The sequence below is a fragment of the Heloderma suspectum genome, chromosome 17, assembly GCF_057233095.1.
Source record: "Heloderma suspectum isolate Gila_16-S chromosome 17, 16-S_ref, whole genome shotgun sequence".
Lineage (NCBI taxonomy): Eukaryota > Metazoa > Chordata > Lepidosauria > Squamata > Helodermatidae > Heloderma > Heloderma suspectum.
The window spans coordinates 3,481,977-3,497,383 of NC_139474.1; the positions used below are offsets into that span (position 1 = coordinate 3,481,977).

The 15,407-nt window shown below is 50.2% G+C and overlaps 1 protein-coding gene across 1 annotated transcript in view; it reads right to left on the minus strand.

Moving 5' to 3' along the window:
- The window catches only part of GLMP (glycosylated lysosomal membrane protein), a 17,978-nt gene extending 3,230 nt beyond the window's left edge, over positions 1 to 14,748 (minus strand). The window contains exons 1-5 of the mRNA XM_084824403.1: positions 14,626 to 14,748; positions 10,009 to 10,266; positions 6,642 to 6,839; positions 5,188 to 5,406; positions 1,986 to 2,263 (exon numbers count right to left, since the gene is read on the minus strand). Of these exons, the coding sequence (XP_084680529.1) occupies positions 1,986 to 2,263; positions 5,188 to 5,406; positions 6,642 to 6,839; positions 10,009 to 10,266; positions 14,626 to 14,712 (1,040 nt within the window). The 5' untranslated portion in view covers positions 14,713 to 14,748. The remainder of the gene's footprint in view (positions 1 to 1,985; positions 2,264 to 5,187; positions 5,407 to 6,641; positions 6,840 to 10,008; positions 10,267 to 14,625) is intronic.
- Positions 14,749 to 15,407: the final 659 nt, after the last annotated feature.

Sequence of the window (15,407 nt, forward strand, 5' to 3'; positions counted from 1 at the left end):
TTGAAGCAATTCCCAGCCCTACTTGAAGATGCTGCTGGGATTGAAGCTGGGACCTCCTGCATGCAAAGCAGGGGCTCTACCAAGTGATACGGCTTTTCTGGAAAACACTGAATTGGAAAATGCTGCAGAAAATTTTCCAATGCAAATGAGATTAATTTGTATAAGGCCATTTCTGTAGGAATTTTCAGTTTGCAAAGGAAAGCAATGCCCTAGACAAATCTAATTTAGCATGTTTATTTTACTTGTATTTAGTAAACAAAGCTAAAAAAAAAAAAAAAAGTACCACCATGTTATTTTGTTGTCCCAGTACACCATATATTCAATCTAAAATATTTGAGGGAGGGGAAAAATTAAAGCACAGTTAATGTGATTTAAATGTTATATTGTGTAGATTTTTACTGGAATGCTTGTAATAATTTAAAGACAATGGCATGTATTTCGCTTACGTTGTTCATATTTACGGAAAGAAGAAAAAGATACTGAAAACTTGACACGCTAATTAATTTTAGTCTGCCAAAGAACTGTGCATGATACGCTCACAACCACTCATCTGTTTCAACAGAGTTCAACTCTCTTCCACTGAGGCTTTTGGGGCACCTCACTTTCACAGTCACGGCTTATTAGTACCATTTCACACTGAGACAGCTATGTATTCTGTCACATACTTGCTAAGGACAAGCACCTAAAAATATTACAGCTTCGGAACGGTATAATATTGCATTTGCAATTGGCATCCCCATTCATTCTTACTAGTGAACTGACGAACTGGGAACTTTTCCGCAGAATAAAGCACTGGAAAATAATAATTTTTTATCTATGCACTTAAAAAGTATACACATGAAAACAGTAAGAAAGAATACACTTTTATGGTGCTGTAAAGAAACATACATCAAACCAATACGGGAGAATACAATGCCGTTGTGTGACAAAAACCTATATCCTCCGTTATTGGTTTGTACTGGTTTTATTGTATTCTTTTTAACTACATAGGTAAGCATATTATTAGATTCTGTTCTGTTTATATTAATTATCACCAGTAAGGTCAGCCCCGTTGCTTTGTGGCTGTATTTCTAAGGGTTGGGAGATATCTCCTGTTTTGGTTTGGTGTGCTGGAGTCTGCTAACGTCACTTTGTAAAGCCCCGTGTACAGCAGGCAACATGCCAACCGCACCTCCACCCAGAGCAGCCCCCCCCCCCCCAATGGGGAAGATCGAAGGTTCACCATCAAAATTCAGTGGCAAACTGCTACAGAGGCTTACGAAGGACAAATTCAGCTTGGAAGCAAGCTGGCTCGATCCTTTGTAAACTGCTGCGGGGTTTTTTTCTTTGTTTGGCTGCAGTGGCAGCAACAGTGTGGCCCACAGAGGGGGAAAATTGGTCCCCAGACCTCCTGAAGTTGCCCAGCTCTGGTGTACCGCAATGGTGTTTATAATAAAAGAAATAATTCATTGTATTATGAAGTAGTGGCAACCGCTCCCGAAATCCCTACACCGCTTTCCTTTCCACCTCTGAATCCTGTACCGACTCCTGCAAAGCCCCACAGGACCCTCTCAGGTGGTCTTCATTCCACCACCCTCCACAGTCCAAAAGCCCCTTGCTCCCTGAAATGACTCTACCACTTTTTCCTTGCTGCCCCTTACACTTGGAACTACCTCCCTAGGACACCCATGCGAAACCGCCTCTCGTACTCCCTTCAAAGCCTTCCCTAATCAGTTGTCCCTCCGTTGCTTCCAAAAAACACGTGGCCCTTCCATCACAGCATGAACTCCTCCTTGCCCCACGCCCTGCGAAAAGCCAAAACCGGACCTTGCACCGCACAGGGGAAGCTGTCAGCAACAGAGTGTTGACCGAACGGCGTGCACAGAGCTTCCGTGAGGTCACAGCTGCCCAGCCAACCGGTAGAGGTTCAGAGGCAGATGATGGGCATTTGTCTCCCCGCCTGTTTCTGCAGGAAATAAAAGCTAGCCCTTGTGGCAGCTCCTCACCAGCTCAAGTAGCCCTTTTCTTGGTAGGCCTCGTTGTCCTCGCTGCCAAAGGAGATATTGATGGCAGCCACACCACAGTCCTTCTCCAGCTCCTCCCCGAAGTAAGCGAGGACTATGCTAGGCCTTGGAACCGTGCGGTTCGCCGTTTGCAGTGGGTAGTACTTGCAGTGAACAGTGTCTTCCCGCTGGGCGTGCTGGGAGCTGTACGCTGCCGTCTTCCACTGGAGGAAGCTCGACCCCACGCTTGCGTTGCGGGGCACAGAAACCAGCTGCGCCATCTATTCCAAGGAGAAAGGAAAACGGAGCAGCTGTCACTCTGGGTAAGGCAGAGAACACCAACATGGCAGGGAGGCTAAAGATGTCAAACAGAGATGTGAAAGCCTGGGAAAAACAGAAAAAACCCGTCGTTTTTTCCATTTTTTTCCTAGGACCGTTTTTGTTTCCCCCCGAAAAATTTGAAAAATTGAACAGCTTTGGATTATGAAATATCTTCTTTTAGAATTTAAGATGAAGTATATATATATTGTTACCTAGCCTTTACGCCCCACTCCCCAAATGGTTTTGAAAAACTATCTAATAAGAACACTTTTATAGAAAGACTAGAGATGTAAAATGTCTGGAAAAAATGAAGCCATTAGTGGGAGGGGATTTTAATCCTCTCTGTAAGATTCCCAGCATAGTTAGTTCTTTCATTCCTTATACGTTACAGCAATAATTTAAATAATTTAATTAAATTATTTATTTTAATAATTTTACTGATAGAGATTTCTGCTCAGTTTCCCAACACGTGAGTACAGTCATTCTTGGCAGTAAGTGAGCATTCTTGACAGTTTGGGTTTTGTTCCATAGAGTCCTGTGTTTCTGATGCTGTAGCAGTCATTTAATGTAGTTCTCATCTATTCAGACAATAATTACAAATTTACTAACTGAATTTAATTTTAACAGTTTTAAAATATAATGATAATTTTATGAGCAAACTAAGTCATACATAAGTAACTTTAGGAACAGAAAGGCTGCTTTATGTTCCTAAAGCAGCCCTCCCCAACCTGGTGCCCTCCGGATCTTTTGGACTACATCCCAGCATTGGCCATGCTGCCCGAGGCTGATGGGAGCTGAAGTCCAAAGTATCCGAAGGGCACCAGGTTGGGGAAGGCGGTCATAAAGCAACAAAGTGACTTCAGATCTGTAAAGAGCGCTAAAAAAATGCTTATTTTTCCATTTTTCCAAGATTTCTAATCCCCCCCCCGCCCCCAAAATGTTTTTTTCCCCCACGGCCTCAACATTTCCAAATTTTTTCCATCTCGAGACACAACTGCATCAGAGGTCTGTATCGGGACCTGCTGTGGGCAGAATGCCTTGGATTCCCCACTCACCACAACCTGAAGCCCTCCCCACATTGACTGCGGGGAGCTCGCTCCACCCCTCCCTGCTAGAAACAACACGCAGCTCCAACTGACCGTTCCCTGGGCCTGCGGACTCTGGCCTCATCCTGCCGCCCAGGACGAACATCATGACAAGGGGGAAACCGACCCAGCCCAATACGTTGGTCAGCAATGTCTCTGCTTTCTTTCCCCTCCTCCCTCCCAATCCCTTTTCCTTTTGTGTCATGTCTTCTAGATTGTAAGCCTGAGGGCAGGCGCTCTCTTAATATTAGCCTTTGTAAGCCGCTCTGGGAGCCTTTTTCAGCTGAAGAGTGGGGTAAAACTGCTCTAAATAAAGAAATAAATGCCAGTGATGTCCGGTACCTTCAAGACAAAGTAACTTCCTTCGTACAATACATAATGAAAGTACGGAACTCATTGCCACAAGACACAGCAGTGTCGCTTAGATGGTTCTCAAAACTGTTATACTGGGGACAGGGGAGAACCTCCAGCCCACAGGCCTCATCCAGCCCCATGGAGATTCCTTATCCAGCCTGCATGGGCCTGCGCTCCCTCCATGAGCCCTGGTAGCCTCCAGGCCAAGGGGGCAGGGCGTAGGGAGGAGGCAGGGAGAGAAATGCCCTCATTAGCTCCAATCTGGGATAGGAGATAACAAGGAGATTTGCCTGTGTGCCGCTGCCCCTCCCAATTGAGGGGGCAAGCGGCATGCAGGAACATCCCCTCGTTATTTCCTATCAGAGATCATTAGACACATCCATGGAGGAGGAGGAGGTCTGTTTGCCATCGTGGCCAATAGTTAAACAGAGCCTCCATGTTCAGAGACAGTCCACCTTTGAATACCAGCTCTTGGGGAGGCAGACAGCCAGAGGGACGTGGGGGGGCGGGGGCTGCTGCCTTCAAGGAGGTATCTGGCTGGGGTCACTGTGGCGGTCAGGATGCTGGCGTTTTCAGTCTGATCCAGCACACTTATTCTTATGTTCCGGGGAGATCATGCAGCCTAAGCTAAGTGGCACAAAACAATCTAATGGTTAGAACAGTGGGTGAGGGCCTTATTACGACTCCTGGCCCCTGTTCTCGGCTCTAAGTTCCCATCTGCTGCTCCCTAAAAGAACCTTTCGTTCGTGTGGAGATTTGAACAGGACCCCCATGAACACTACCACGGCTCCGGAACCACGACCGCCAACCCGTAGCTAAAATGTGTGAACTACCTCCACGGGAAAGTATGTCTGAACGGACACTAGGGTAGCGTTCAACAGCTTGGTGTCCTCCATGTATGTTGGACGATGACTCCCATAATCCCCAGCCAGCATGGCCAGTGGGCAGGGATGATGGGAATTGCAGTCCAACAACGTGGAGGAGCAGTTTCCCCACTCCCGCTCGAAAGGCTCCCTTACACTTCCCGCCACGTGGGAGTGGCGAGAGGCGCTTCCTGTTTCTGTGCATCTCCAGAGCAGGGGTAACTTCTGAGCACAGTCACTGCTTACCGAAGTGTCCCGTTCCTAGATCAATATTTGTTTTGCTGAATTGTACGTACAAAGCCAGAGCTGGACAGGAGATGCATGGAAACATAAACAAAGTGAAAGGCGGCTTGCCGTTCCCGACTGGTGGGAAGTGTACGGTGGCTGTTAGAGCAGGGTTGGGAAACTTTCCCCCTCCAGATGTTGTTGAACTACAGTTCCCATCACCCCTGCCCACTGGCCATGGTGGCTTGGAACTATGGGACTTGCAATCCAATAACCGGGAGGGCGTCAGGTTGGAAGGGCTGATCTAACCCCAGAGTGGACTAAACACAGCATCCTGGCCCCGGCCCAGGCTGTTACCTCGAATATCGTCGGGGTATACTCGTCATCGATGGAGCGCACGGAATGCAGCTGCTTACGCCCGCCTCTCTCTTCCACCGTGACCACCTCCAGCGCGAAGCGAGAGTGGTTGCCCCGGGCGGCCACCCCATGCATGACGAACTCGACCTTGGAGCTGTTGGCCGTGTGCAGGAGACGCGGGAGGGGGGCGTCACGGCTGGTCTCTTCGTAAGCCGTCACCTGAAGGGCAGCGATGGGGACCGGCGGAGGAAGTGGACCGGTCAGGCAAGGGATTTGCACACCACGTGTGCGCCAGGGCACACTCCATGGATGCAAGAGATAGGCTGAAGCATGCATTGAAAACTCTAGCCATTGTGCCTTTTCTCTTCCCCGAATTCCTGCCCCAATTCACTTGAAATCCTCTTTAAATGGATTAAAGGGCAGGTCTCCAAAATAGAGCCCATGGGCACCAGCGTGCCTGCAAACCCCCCTTCTGGTGCCCACCAGGCTCTTTTCCCCTCCAGTTTTTTTTTTATCCTGTAAACTTTTTTTTTAGTAATTAAACTTTTTTTAAAAACTGGGAGGCTGGCAAAGGGAAGCATCAGCCTCCAGCGTCGTTTTTAGCTCCGAGAATGCCTCTGCTCTGCTGTCCCGCTGGTGGGGGGGGGTGAAGGTGGGCATTCCAGGGGCTTGTTGGGGGAGGCTATGGAACTGTAGGATCCTACACCCTCTCATTCCCCCAACAGGCCCCCAATTAGGCCCTGAAAATAGTCCAGCCCTGAAGCCGGGTTAGTGAAGCCCTTCCCAATGTGGCCAATACAGGAGGGAGCAGGGGAGGAGCGGGGGAAAGAGAGAAAACAGCAGGAAAACACAAAGAGAATGCTGCCATCACTGCCGAGACACAACGACTGGCAGGATTTTGGATGCAGCAGTTGCTGCACCCTCCCCCGCAAACCACGGAATTGCTCTACCCCAAATTTTAATAATTTAAAATTATTTAAAATTATTTTTAATATTTTAATATGATATTAAATTAGATATTACTTTATGTTAATATAAAATTATTAAAAATTATTAAATTTTAAATCATACTGCTAAAGCAACCATAGCAAATACTCTTCCTAGTCGCATCCGCCAATACACCGTCTCCGAGACTGGCGAGAGCTGTTCATATTCTGTAAGCGCGCTGTGCACACCCAGAATATTATACTGGCCAAGTAAGGACAACTCCTGTACACTGGCATCACGTGCAGATTTTATATTTGCAAAACTGATCGATTCTGCAAGCCCTGTGAAGAGGTAAAGAACTACGCGGGCGCCGCAGCCCTTCCCAGCCGGCTCAAGCTCCCCTCTGGCTGTTGATATTGCAGTAAGCATTGCTTGGAAGTTGCTTTTCACACAAAGCTGAGCATCTCGGAATGCTGGTTTCCGCACAGGCACGGCCCTGCTGAAGGAGAAGCAATGCCCTCTTTCACCTGAAAGGAGACGCTTCCATTCCAGAAGGCTCTGCCAGGATCGGAGCTGACGCCCTGAAATGTGGCTGTCCGGGAGGTCTCGTTCAGTCGGCCATCGAGGCTGTCCCAGGTGAAGTTGGCCAACTCGTAGGTGGGATAGAAGTCGCCCGCATCAACCTTGGAGAGGTCCGACGTCTTCGTACCGTTGTACTCGAACACCTAGAAACATCATGTTGGGAAACTATGGCAGCAGATATTTCAACATGGATCGCATTGTCTGCCTGTCCTAGATTTCTTTTACTAACATAACATCAGAACAGCCCTGCTGGAACAGACCAAGGGTCCATCTAGTCCAGCATTCTGTTCACACAGTGGCCAGCCAGCTGCCCACGGGACACCCACCAGCAGGACACGAGTGCAACAGCACCATCCTGCCCATGTTCCCCTGCAACTGGTTACATAGGCATACTGCCTCAGATACTGGGGGTAGCATATAGCCATCAGGACTAGTAGCCATTGATAGCCTTCTCCTCCAAAGCCTGCTTTTAAAGCCATCCAAATTGGTGGCCATCAGTATGACTTGTGGTAACAAATTCCGTAGTTTACCCCTGCACTGCGTGAAAGAATCTGTCCTTTTTACCTGTCCTGAATCTCCCACCATTTGGCTTCATGGGACAGCCCCCAGTTCTAGTGTTATGAGAGAGGGAGAAAGATGTCTCCCTATCCACTTTCTCCACACCACACATAATTTTGTACACCTTTTATCATGGCTCTGCTTACTTTTTTTTTTTCTAAACTAAACAGCTCCAAGCATTGTAACTTCTCCACATAGGGGAGTTGCTCCAGCCCCTTGATCGTTTTGGTGACCCTTCTTTATTTACAATATTTGTATACAGCTCCATAGCTAAAACAAATTTCGGAGCAGTGACACAAAAGATAACACAGTAAAAGGAAAACAAGATTAAAAACACCACCTTAAAATCATGCTTTTTAAAAAACAGAATGCCAATAGAAACCGTGACCGGTCAATTAAGGAATGCCTCCCGGAACAGTGCTGTTTGCAGGAGGCGCCGGAAACAACACAGTGTTGGCGCATGCCTGACCTCCAGGGGCAGGGAAGTTCCAAAGCAAGGGGGCCACCACACTGAAGGCTCTTCTCCTGGTGGACTCCAATCGGGACATGGGTGTAAAGGATCAGGGCAGGCAAGCTTCCATTTTGAAAAAACTCTCTGTTTATCCTCAAAACTAGCCTGTGAGGTAGGTCGACACAGCCCAGGGACCTTTGTGGTGGTGTGGGACTTGACCCTGGGGCAATCTGGGTTTAAGCCCACACTCCGTTCACACCAACACAGAGGCACTCCTGGTCAGAGGGGGATGCGTTGGTCCTGGCATTTTTTTTTTTTTAATAAAGAAGCTTTGCCCTGCCTGTTGCCACCCGAGACTACATCCAGCTCCTCTTTCTTCGCCCCATCACCTTGCCCCAACCCCATCTGGATGTTGCACCCCATTTGATATATTTGCTTCCACATTCTACAGACTCCCATCATACTTTGGAACAGTAAGATGGGGCAGAAAACTTTCGCATGCTGAAGTTTTTCCACAGAAAAAAAATCAATGTCTAAAGTTCATTAGTAGAAATGAATGGATGCCAACTGCAAATACAATACGAGCCAAGCTCGTCAGCTTCAAAGTTGTCAGGAATGTTTTGGGGGTGATTCAGTATTCCAATATAAAATTCTACATAATATAACATTTAAATTGCAGTAAGCGTGCTTTAACTTTTTCCTCAAATGTTTCAGGTCAAATGCGATTGGCGTATTGAGTTAAAGCTAATAATTTAGTAAATTATTTACTAGAAACAAGTACAATAAACATGCTAAACGACATCACTCTGTATGGCAGGGGTGGGTCACTTGTAGGCCAAAGCCTCTGGAGATCCACAACTCCCACCATCCCTCACCGTTGGCTCTGCTGGGTAGTACTGATGGGAGTTGTAGGCAAAAGCCTCTGGAGATCCACAACTCCCACCATCCCTCACCGTTGGCTCTGCTGGGTAGTACTGATGGGAGTTGTAGGCCAAAGCATCTGGAGATCCACAACTCCCACCATCCCTCACCGTTGGCTCTGCTGGGTAGTACTGATGGGAGTTGTAGGCCAAAGCATCTGGAGATCCACAACTCCCACCATCCCTCACCGTTGGCTCTGCTGGGTAGTACTGATGGGAGTTGTAGGCCAAAACATCTGGAGGAGCAGAAATTGCCCACTCCAGCTGTAAGGCATCAGAAAATGTTCTAATCAAAATTTCCTTAATATGCATGGGAAATTTTTTATTTTTGTTGTTATTATTATTATTATTATTATTAAATTTATTAATCGCCCATCTGGCTGGTCACACAGCCACTCTGGGCGATGTACAACATACAATAAAAACAGTTTAAAACAATAAAATTCTACAATAAAAACATTTTCTAAAATACCCTAACCCAGCCCAAATGCCTGCCTGAACAACCACGTTTTTAATGCACGACGGAAGCTCATTAAAGAGGGGGCATGATGGAGTTCCCTAGGGAGGGAGTTCCACAGAGTGGGGGCCACCACAGAGAAGGCCCTCTCCCTCGTCCCCACCAGTCTAGCTGTCCTGGCTGATGGGACAGAGAGAAGGCCATCTGAGGCTGATCTTGTTAAGCGGCCTGTCTGGTGTTGCTGGAGGCGCTCCTTAAGACAGGCTGGGCCGGAACCATATAGGGTTTTAAAGGTCAAAACCAACACCTAGAATTTGGCCCGGAAAACAACTGGTAACCAGTGCAATTCCTTCAGCACTGGAGTGATGTGATCTCGCCGGCGGCTGCCTTTAATCAGGCGAGCCGCCGCGTTCTGTACCAGCTGCAGCTTCCGAACTGTCTTCAAGGGTAACCCCACGCAGAGCGCATTACAGTAGTCTAAACGAGAGGAGACCAGGGCATGTACTACCGATGGGAGCAGATGGTCGGGAAGGAAGGGGCGCAGCTGCTGTATCAGATGGAGTTTATACAGCGCTGTCCAGCTCACAGCTGACACCTGAGCCTCCATGGACAGCTGGGAGTCCAAAATGACCCCCAGGCTGCGGACCTGGTCTTTCAAGGGTAGCCGTACCCCATTCAACACCAGGTCAACATCCCCCAGCCTGCTCTTGTCTCCCACCAAAAGTACCTCGGTCTTGTCAGGGTTCAGCTTCAGCCTATTCCTCCCCATCCAGCCACTCACCGTCTCCAGACATTCTCCAGACATTTTTGTGAACCGCCCAGAGAGCTTTGGCTATTATGACATTAATTAATTAATTAATTAATTTCTGGGAACGGTTCCAATTCAGTATTTTCCAGAAAACCTACATCACTACTTAGGAACACACCTTGGCAAAGACAACGGCTGTGGAATACAAGACGCTGGAAGCTGGCTCGACCCGGATTGCTCCGGAGGGAGAGGGAGACAGGAGCCTGGTCCAGTCAACATGAAGGGTGCTGTTCCCGCTCCTGGTGTACACCAGCAGCACTGTGGGCAACCCGATGGTGCTCCAGACGTAATGGATGGTGTCACTGAGACCCACGGCCCGGACATGCAGGAGGTTGACGGTAGAGCTGTTCAAGCCAGGGTTGTATTCCAGAGATACCTGGGGAAGGACATTCGTGCCAGCGGTTAAGTCAGTGCCACTAACACGTGACAGAGTTGGATCCTTGCTCTTGCAAAGCATGACACAATCAGGCGTGTACACAGGCTCCAAATAAGGCGCTATCCCGGAAATCCCAACCTAGAAAAAATGTGTTCCAGCAGGCTAAGCGTGCTAATTTCATTTAGAATGTGCCAAGGGGGTCACAGGCGAAGAGTCCCGTAACTCTCACCTCTCTCCTTGTCAGAATGCGGACCGGAAGCTTCCTGGGGCACAGGGCACATTTGGAAATGCGACCGAATGTTGTAGGTGCTCTTATAAAATGGCTGCCGTGAGAGAGGGGCTTGTTTATTCACAAAATGGCTGCCGCAGTGGACGTGGCCAGTTACAAAACACCCATTTCCCAGAAGGCAAACTGGTGATGCTAAAAGAAAAGTAACATACCGAGGAAGTTCAGCTTAAGGCAGAAAGTGGTGGCTGAGCTCCAAAATACAAACCCCACAAAGTTAGAAGCCACAACGTTCTGCGTTCTTTGGGGGCCCCGCAACGTTCTGCGTTCTTTGGGGGCCCCGCAACGTTCTGCGTTCTTTGGGGGCCCCGCAACGTTCTGCGTTCTTTGGGGGCCCCGCAACGTTCTGCGTTCTTTGGGGGCCCCGCAACGTTCTGCGTTCTTTGGGGGCCCCGCAACGTTCTGCGTTCTTTGGGGGCCCCGCAACGTTCTGCGTTCTTTGGGGGCCCCGCAACGTTCTGCGTTCTTTGGGGGCCCCGCAACGTTCTGCGTTCTTTGGGGGCCCCGCAACGTTCTGCGTTCGGATGTCACACCAAGCAACACAGCATCCCTGGGTTGATTAGTTACTCCCGCTACCAGCAAGAGCTATCAAGCCATGTGAATTCGCATGCTGGCTTGTTCAGGGTAACGCAGGGTTTAAAAAACTGGGTTGCCATAACATGCAAACTAGGCCATACACACGCACACCTTTTGGGACATGACTCCCAGATCAGGGAGTGAGGGATAACTCTTGTGTGGAACCTGTTCAGAAAGGCAGTTTATAAATATCTGAATAAATAAAAACACCACCATCCCGCTGCGAAGAACAGCGAGTGGAAAAGAAGCAGGTTACTCCAGGAAATTGTTGAAGTGGGAGTCATAAGTCCCACTGAGTTCCTTCACAAAAACATTGTAGATCAGGGACGGGCAGCTTGTAGACCAAAAATTTGGAGGGCCACAAGTCCCATCATCCCTCACCATTAGCTACGCTGGTTAGGGGTGGTGGGAGTTGTGGTTCTCCGGATGTTTCGACCTACGTGCTGCTCATCCCTGTTGCAGAGGGATAAAGTCTATGATTCATACCCCAGATTCGTGGGGAGGAGGAGAATATGATCAAATCAGCATATGTACTTCCTGCTCCAAACAAAAGAGAACTGAAATACCGCAGGCTGGAAAAACAAGGAACTTTCTCCCCCTGCTAAGCAGAACTTGTGTAGCACAGGAGACTCTTTTTTAAACAGAATCTCTAACGCGTTCTTAGCCCCAACGGCTTCGGAGGAGCAAACGGGCAACAGCGGAGAGCTGTGTCCACTAACTTTGAGTCCCCCAGAGCCTTGCAGGGAAGGAATGGATCTGGATCCCCAACTTTGCAGCTCAGTCACAAAGTCTCCTGATGGAGGAGGAGGAAAGAGGCAAACCAAAAAGGGAGGAAAAACTACAGACACAACCCACTCCCCAATTTGGCTCCACGACGGGCAATTCCAGGGTTCGGCTGGATCGTTTTCATCGGCGGGGATTATAGTTCAAGAGCCTGGGCCCTGCTGCTGGTCTCCCTCGAGATTTGAGAGAGGGCGGCAGAATCGTCTCAAAATGTTTGAGGACACACATCTGGAGGGCACCTGGCTGGGGGAGGCAGTTTGAGGACACCTGACATAGGGGCTGGCTCCGATGTCAGCGGGATGGTGGATCCGCTCTGGGTTTCGGTCAGAGCTCCAAAGGAGCTCTCCAAGGTGCGTTGCACCTTGGAGAGCTCCTTTGGAGCTCTGACCGAAACCCAGAGCGGATCCACCACCCCGCTGACATCGGAGCCTCCACCGGGTAGAGCTTCGCTGGGCTCAACCCTGCAACCTAGTTTTCCAAAGGAGGGTTCTGGCAACCAAAAGCGCACAGGCTTCAAACGTTTCAAAGCCTGGGCCCAATTTTCTATGTCAGCCTCCAAATGGCCTTTTAAAAACACGCACGTACCGCTTCATGGTTTTTATCCCACTCTTCCTTTGAGTAGCTCAGGAGGGGGCATACAAGGCCCACCTTCCTATTTTATCCTCACAACGACCTTCGGAGGTAGGCTAGGCTGAAAGATGAGCGTGCCGGTGTGGAGTAAACAGATCAAGCGTCAGATTAGGACTGGGGAGACACAGGTCCAATCCCATGCTCAGCCATAACTCTCTCTCTCTCTCCACCCAACCTACCTACCTCACAGGGTTGTGGGGAGGACCAGCCCGAGCTGCTTAGAGGAAGGAAAGTTAAACATGCAACAACAAAGACGCCAGCAAGGTTTCACGGCTGAGCAGGGATTCAAGCACCAAACATCGTAACGAAGACGCACACACATGATTTAAAACTACACCAGCCTCCCATCTTGTAGACGGAGGCCCAAAACAGGGGCCAGGTTTTGAAATATTTGAAGCAGAGATTGACCCCAGGACGACATCAAACACTCCGCATCACAGAATGTATTTATTATTTACTTTCTTTTATTTATTGCATCTATTTCCTGACTTTTTTCCTCTTTAAGCAACCCGAAATGGCATACCTCGGCCTCCTCCTCTCCATTTCATCCTCACAACAACAACCCTGTGAGGTAGGTTGGGCTGAGAGTCTGTGACTGGCCCAAAGACAGCCTCCACGGCTGAGTGGGGACTGGAACCCGGATCTCCCGACTCCCAGTCCAACACTCTAACCACTACACCATACCGGCTCCCCTTATCTTTCTCTCTCCCCCCGCTGCCACCACAGTTTCCTTTTCTACAAGAAGCTTAAACAAGAAAAGCATAGCGAGAGTAAAAACAAGCACACTAACGTTAACAGTATTTCAAAGAGTGGTGGAGCCAATCCCATTTGCCATTTTCGGTCAGGTCACCCCAGCAACCGAGTAAGCCTGGGTTGGGGAATCACTTCCAGCCGAGGGGGATGGAGTAACTGGTGCTTGGGGAAAAGGTTGTGGGCCAGGGGAAACGGGGGATGGACTTTTGGGGAACCCTGGAGGCCCGGATTGGGACCCCAGGAGGGCCAGATTTCGCACCCCGGCCTGAGCTGCCGCACCTCTGCAATAAGGACAGTGCCGCAGAGCATACGCGGAGTGCATTAATTTCTCCACCGCTTCCAACGTCCCTTGAACACGTCTAGCACTCAGAGACCAGACTTACAGGCAAGCATAAGGCCCCCTCCAAGAAACGCCCCCTTAAAGAAAACACCAATCTAGCAATAGGCTGGTGAGGACCAGTGTGGTGTAGCGGTGAGTGTTGGACCGGGAACCAGGGAGATCTAGTCCCCACTCGGCCATGGAAGCTCACTGGGTGGCTTTGGACCTAGGGAGCGCTTTAGGAGAGCTCCTTACCTAGGGTGGTGGTGGGCTCCCCCACCCTGGAGGCAGTCAAGACAAGGCTGGACAGACACCTGTCAGGGATGCTCTGACTTGGACTCCGGCATTGAGCAGGGGGCTGGACTGGATGGCCTTGTAGGCCCCTTCCAACCCTACTATTCTATGGCTCTACGATTCTATGGTCCAGTCACCGGCTCTCAGCCCACCCTACCTCACAGCAGGAGGAGAATTTAAAGTTAGCAGCCTAGAGAGAAAAAAGCCAGTCCTGCTATATAGATGCGAGTAAAAATGGGCACGACTTGAAATAATGAGATGCCGTTAAGGAAACCAGAACCTTGGCGAGGGGAAGCCAGAGCTGCTAGCCAGAGGCAAAAACACCCAAAAGAGAAATTTCCCAACTTAGGATATTTCACAATGGACTCAAACACCGTCTGCAGGGCACTCGGGGATAGATACGCAGCGCCAGATCAGGGTGTGACAGAAGGTCAATGTCAACATGAGAGCCAGCGTGGCGCAGCGGGGGGTTCCAGAGGTGGGCCGGGAGCCAGGAGATCAGGGCTCTAGCCCCCACTCGGCCATGGGAGCTCGCTGGGGGGCTCCGGGCCGGCCGCAGGCTCTCAGCCCACCCTGCCCCCCAGCAGGAGGAGGGTCGCGTGAGCCACCTTGGAGGAAACGCGAGAAATAAATGCAAATAGACGGGCTAAGGCGGCCATGCAGCGAACACCCGCCCAAACTGCCCCCGCCCTGCATCCCCGCGCCCAGCCCGACCGACCTTCCTCCTGCAGCCCCCCGGATCGCCCGCGCAGCTGCCCAGCAGCGCCAGGAGCGCCAGGCAGACCCCGCTGCCCGCAACCGGCATGTCGCGTCCAAACGACCCTGTTGCAGCTCCTCCTCTGGCCACGTGATCCGGCAGCTGATCGTTCCGGTTTTTTCTTACAGGGCGGCGGCGCGGGGGGGGGGCGGGGAGTCTCTTAAAGGGGCCGCTGCGTGAGAAAGACCCCCGGGGCGGGGGCGATCTGTTGCAACTCTCCGAGGCTGGACAGAAAGAGCGGCGACTCGGGCAGCTTGCAGGGGTGGGGTCCTCGCGTCCGTATCTCTGGCAGCGAACGCCGCCGCCGCCGCAGCAGCAGCAGCGCCATTGTGCATGCACAGAGCGCCTGTCCCCAAACTCCAGGTCTTCTTCTCCTCAGGGCAGGCAGGCAGGCAGAAATTCGATAGGGGTGGCTTTTCCTGCACGCAGGGAAAAAGAATCGCTTATTTTCTGAAAATGAAAAAATCTTTTCTGAAAAAGAAAAAATTCTTGTTCATGCAGGGGGTCCGCAGGGGCGATGCAGCCGGGCAGCTAGGCAATTTTAGACCCTGGATGTGATGGGCTTGTGGGTCCCAAGTATTGGGCAAACCATTCCAAACGGCTTTCTTTGTTCCTACCCCAGATGCAGGATGCGTCCCCACTGAGGGCTCTCGGTGCTACCAAGGCCTCGTCTAGGTGCGGCGTCTCTTCCTCCTTGCAGACCATCTTCAGAGGCAGCCCCGGGGACAACGCATTGCGGTGAT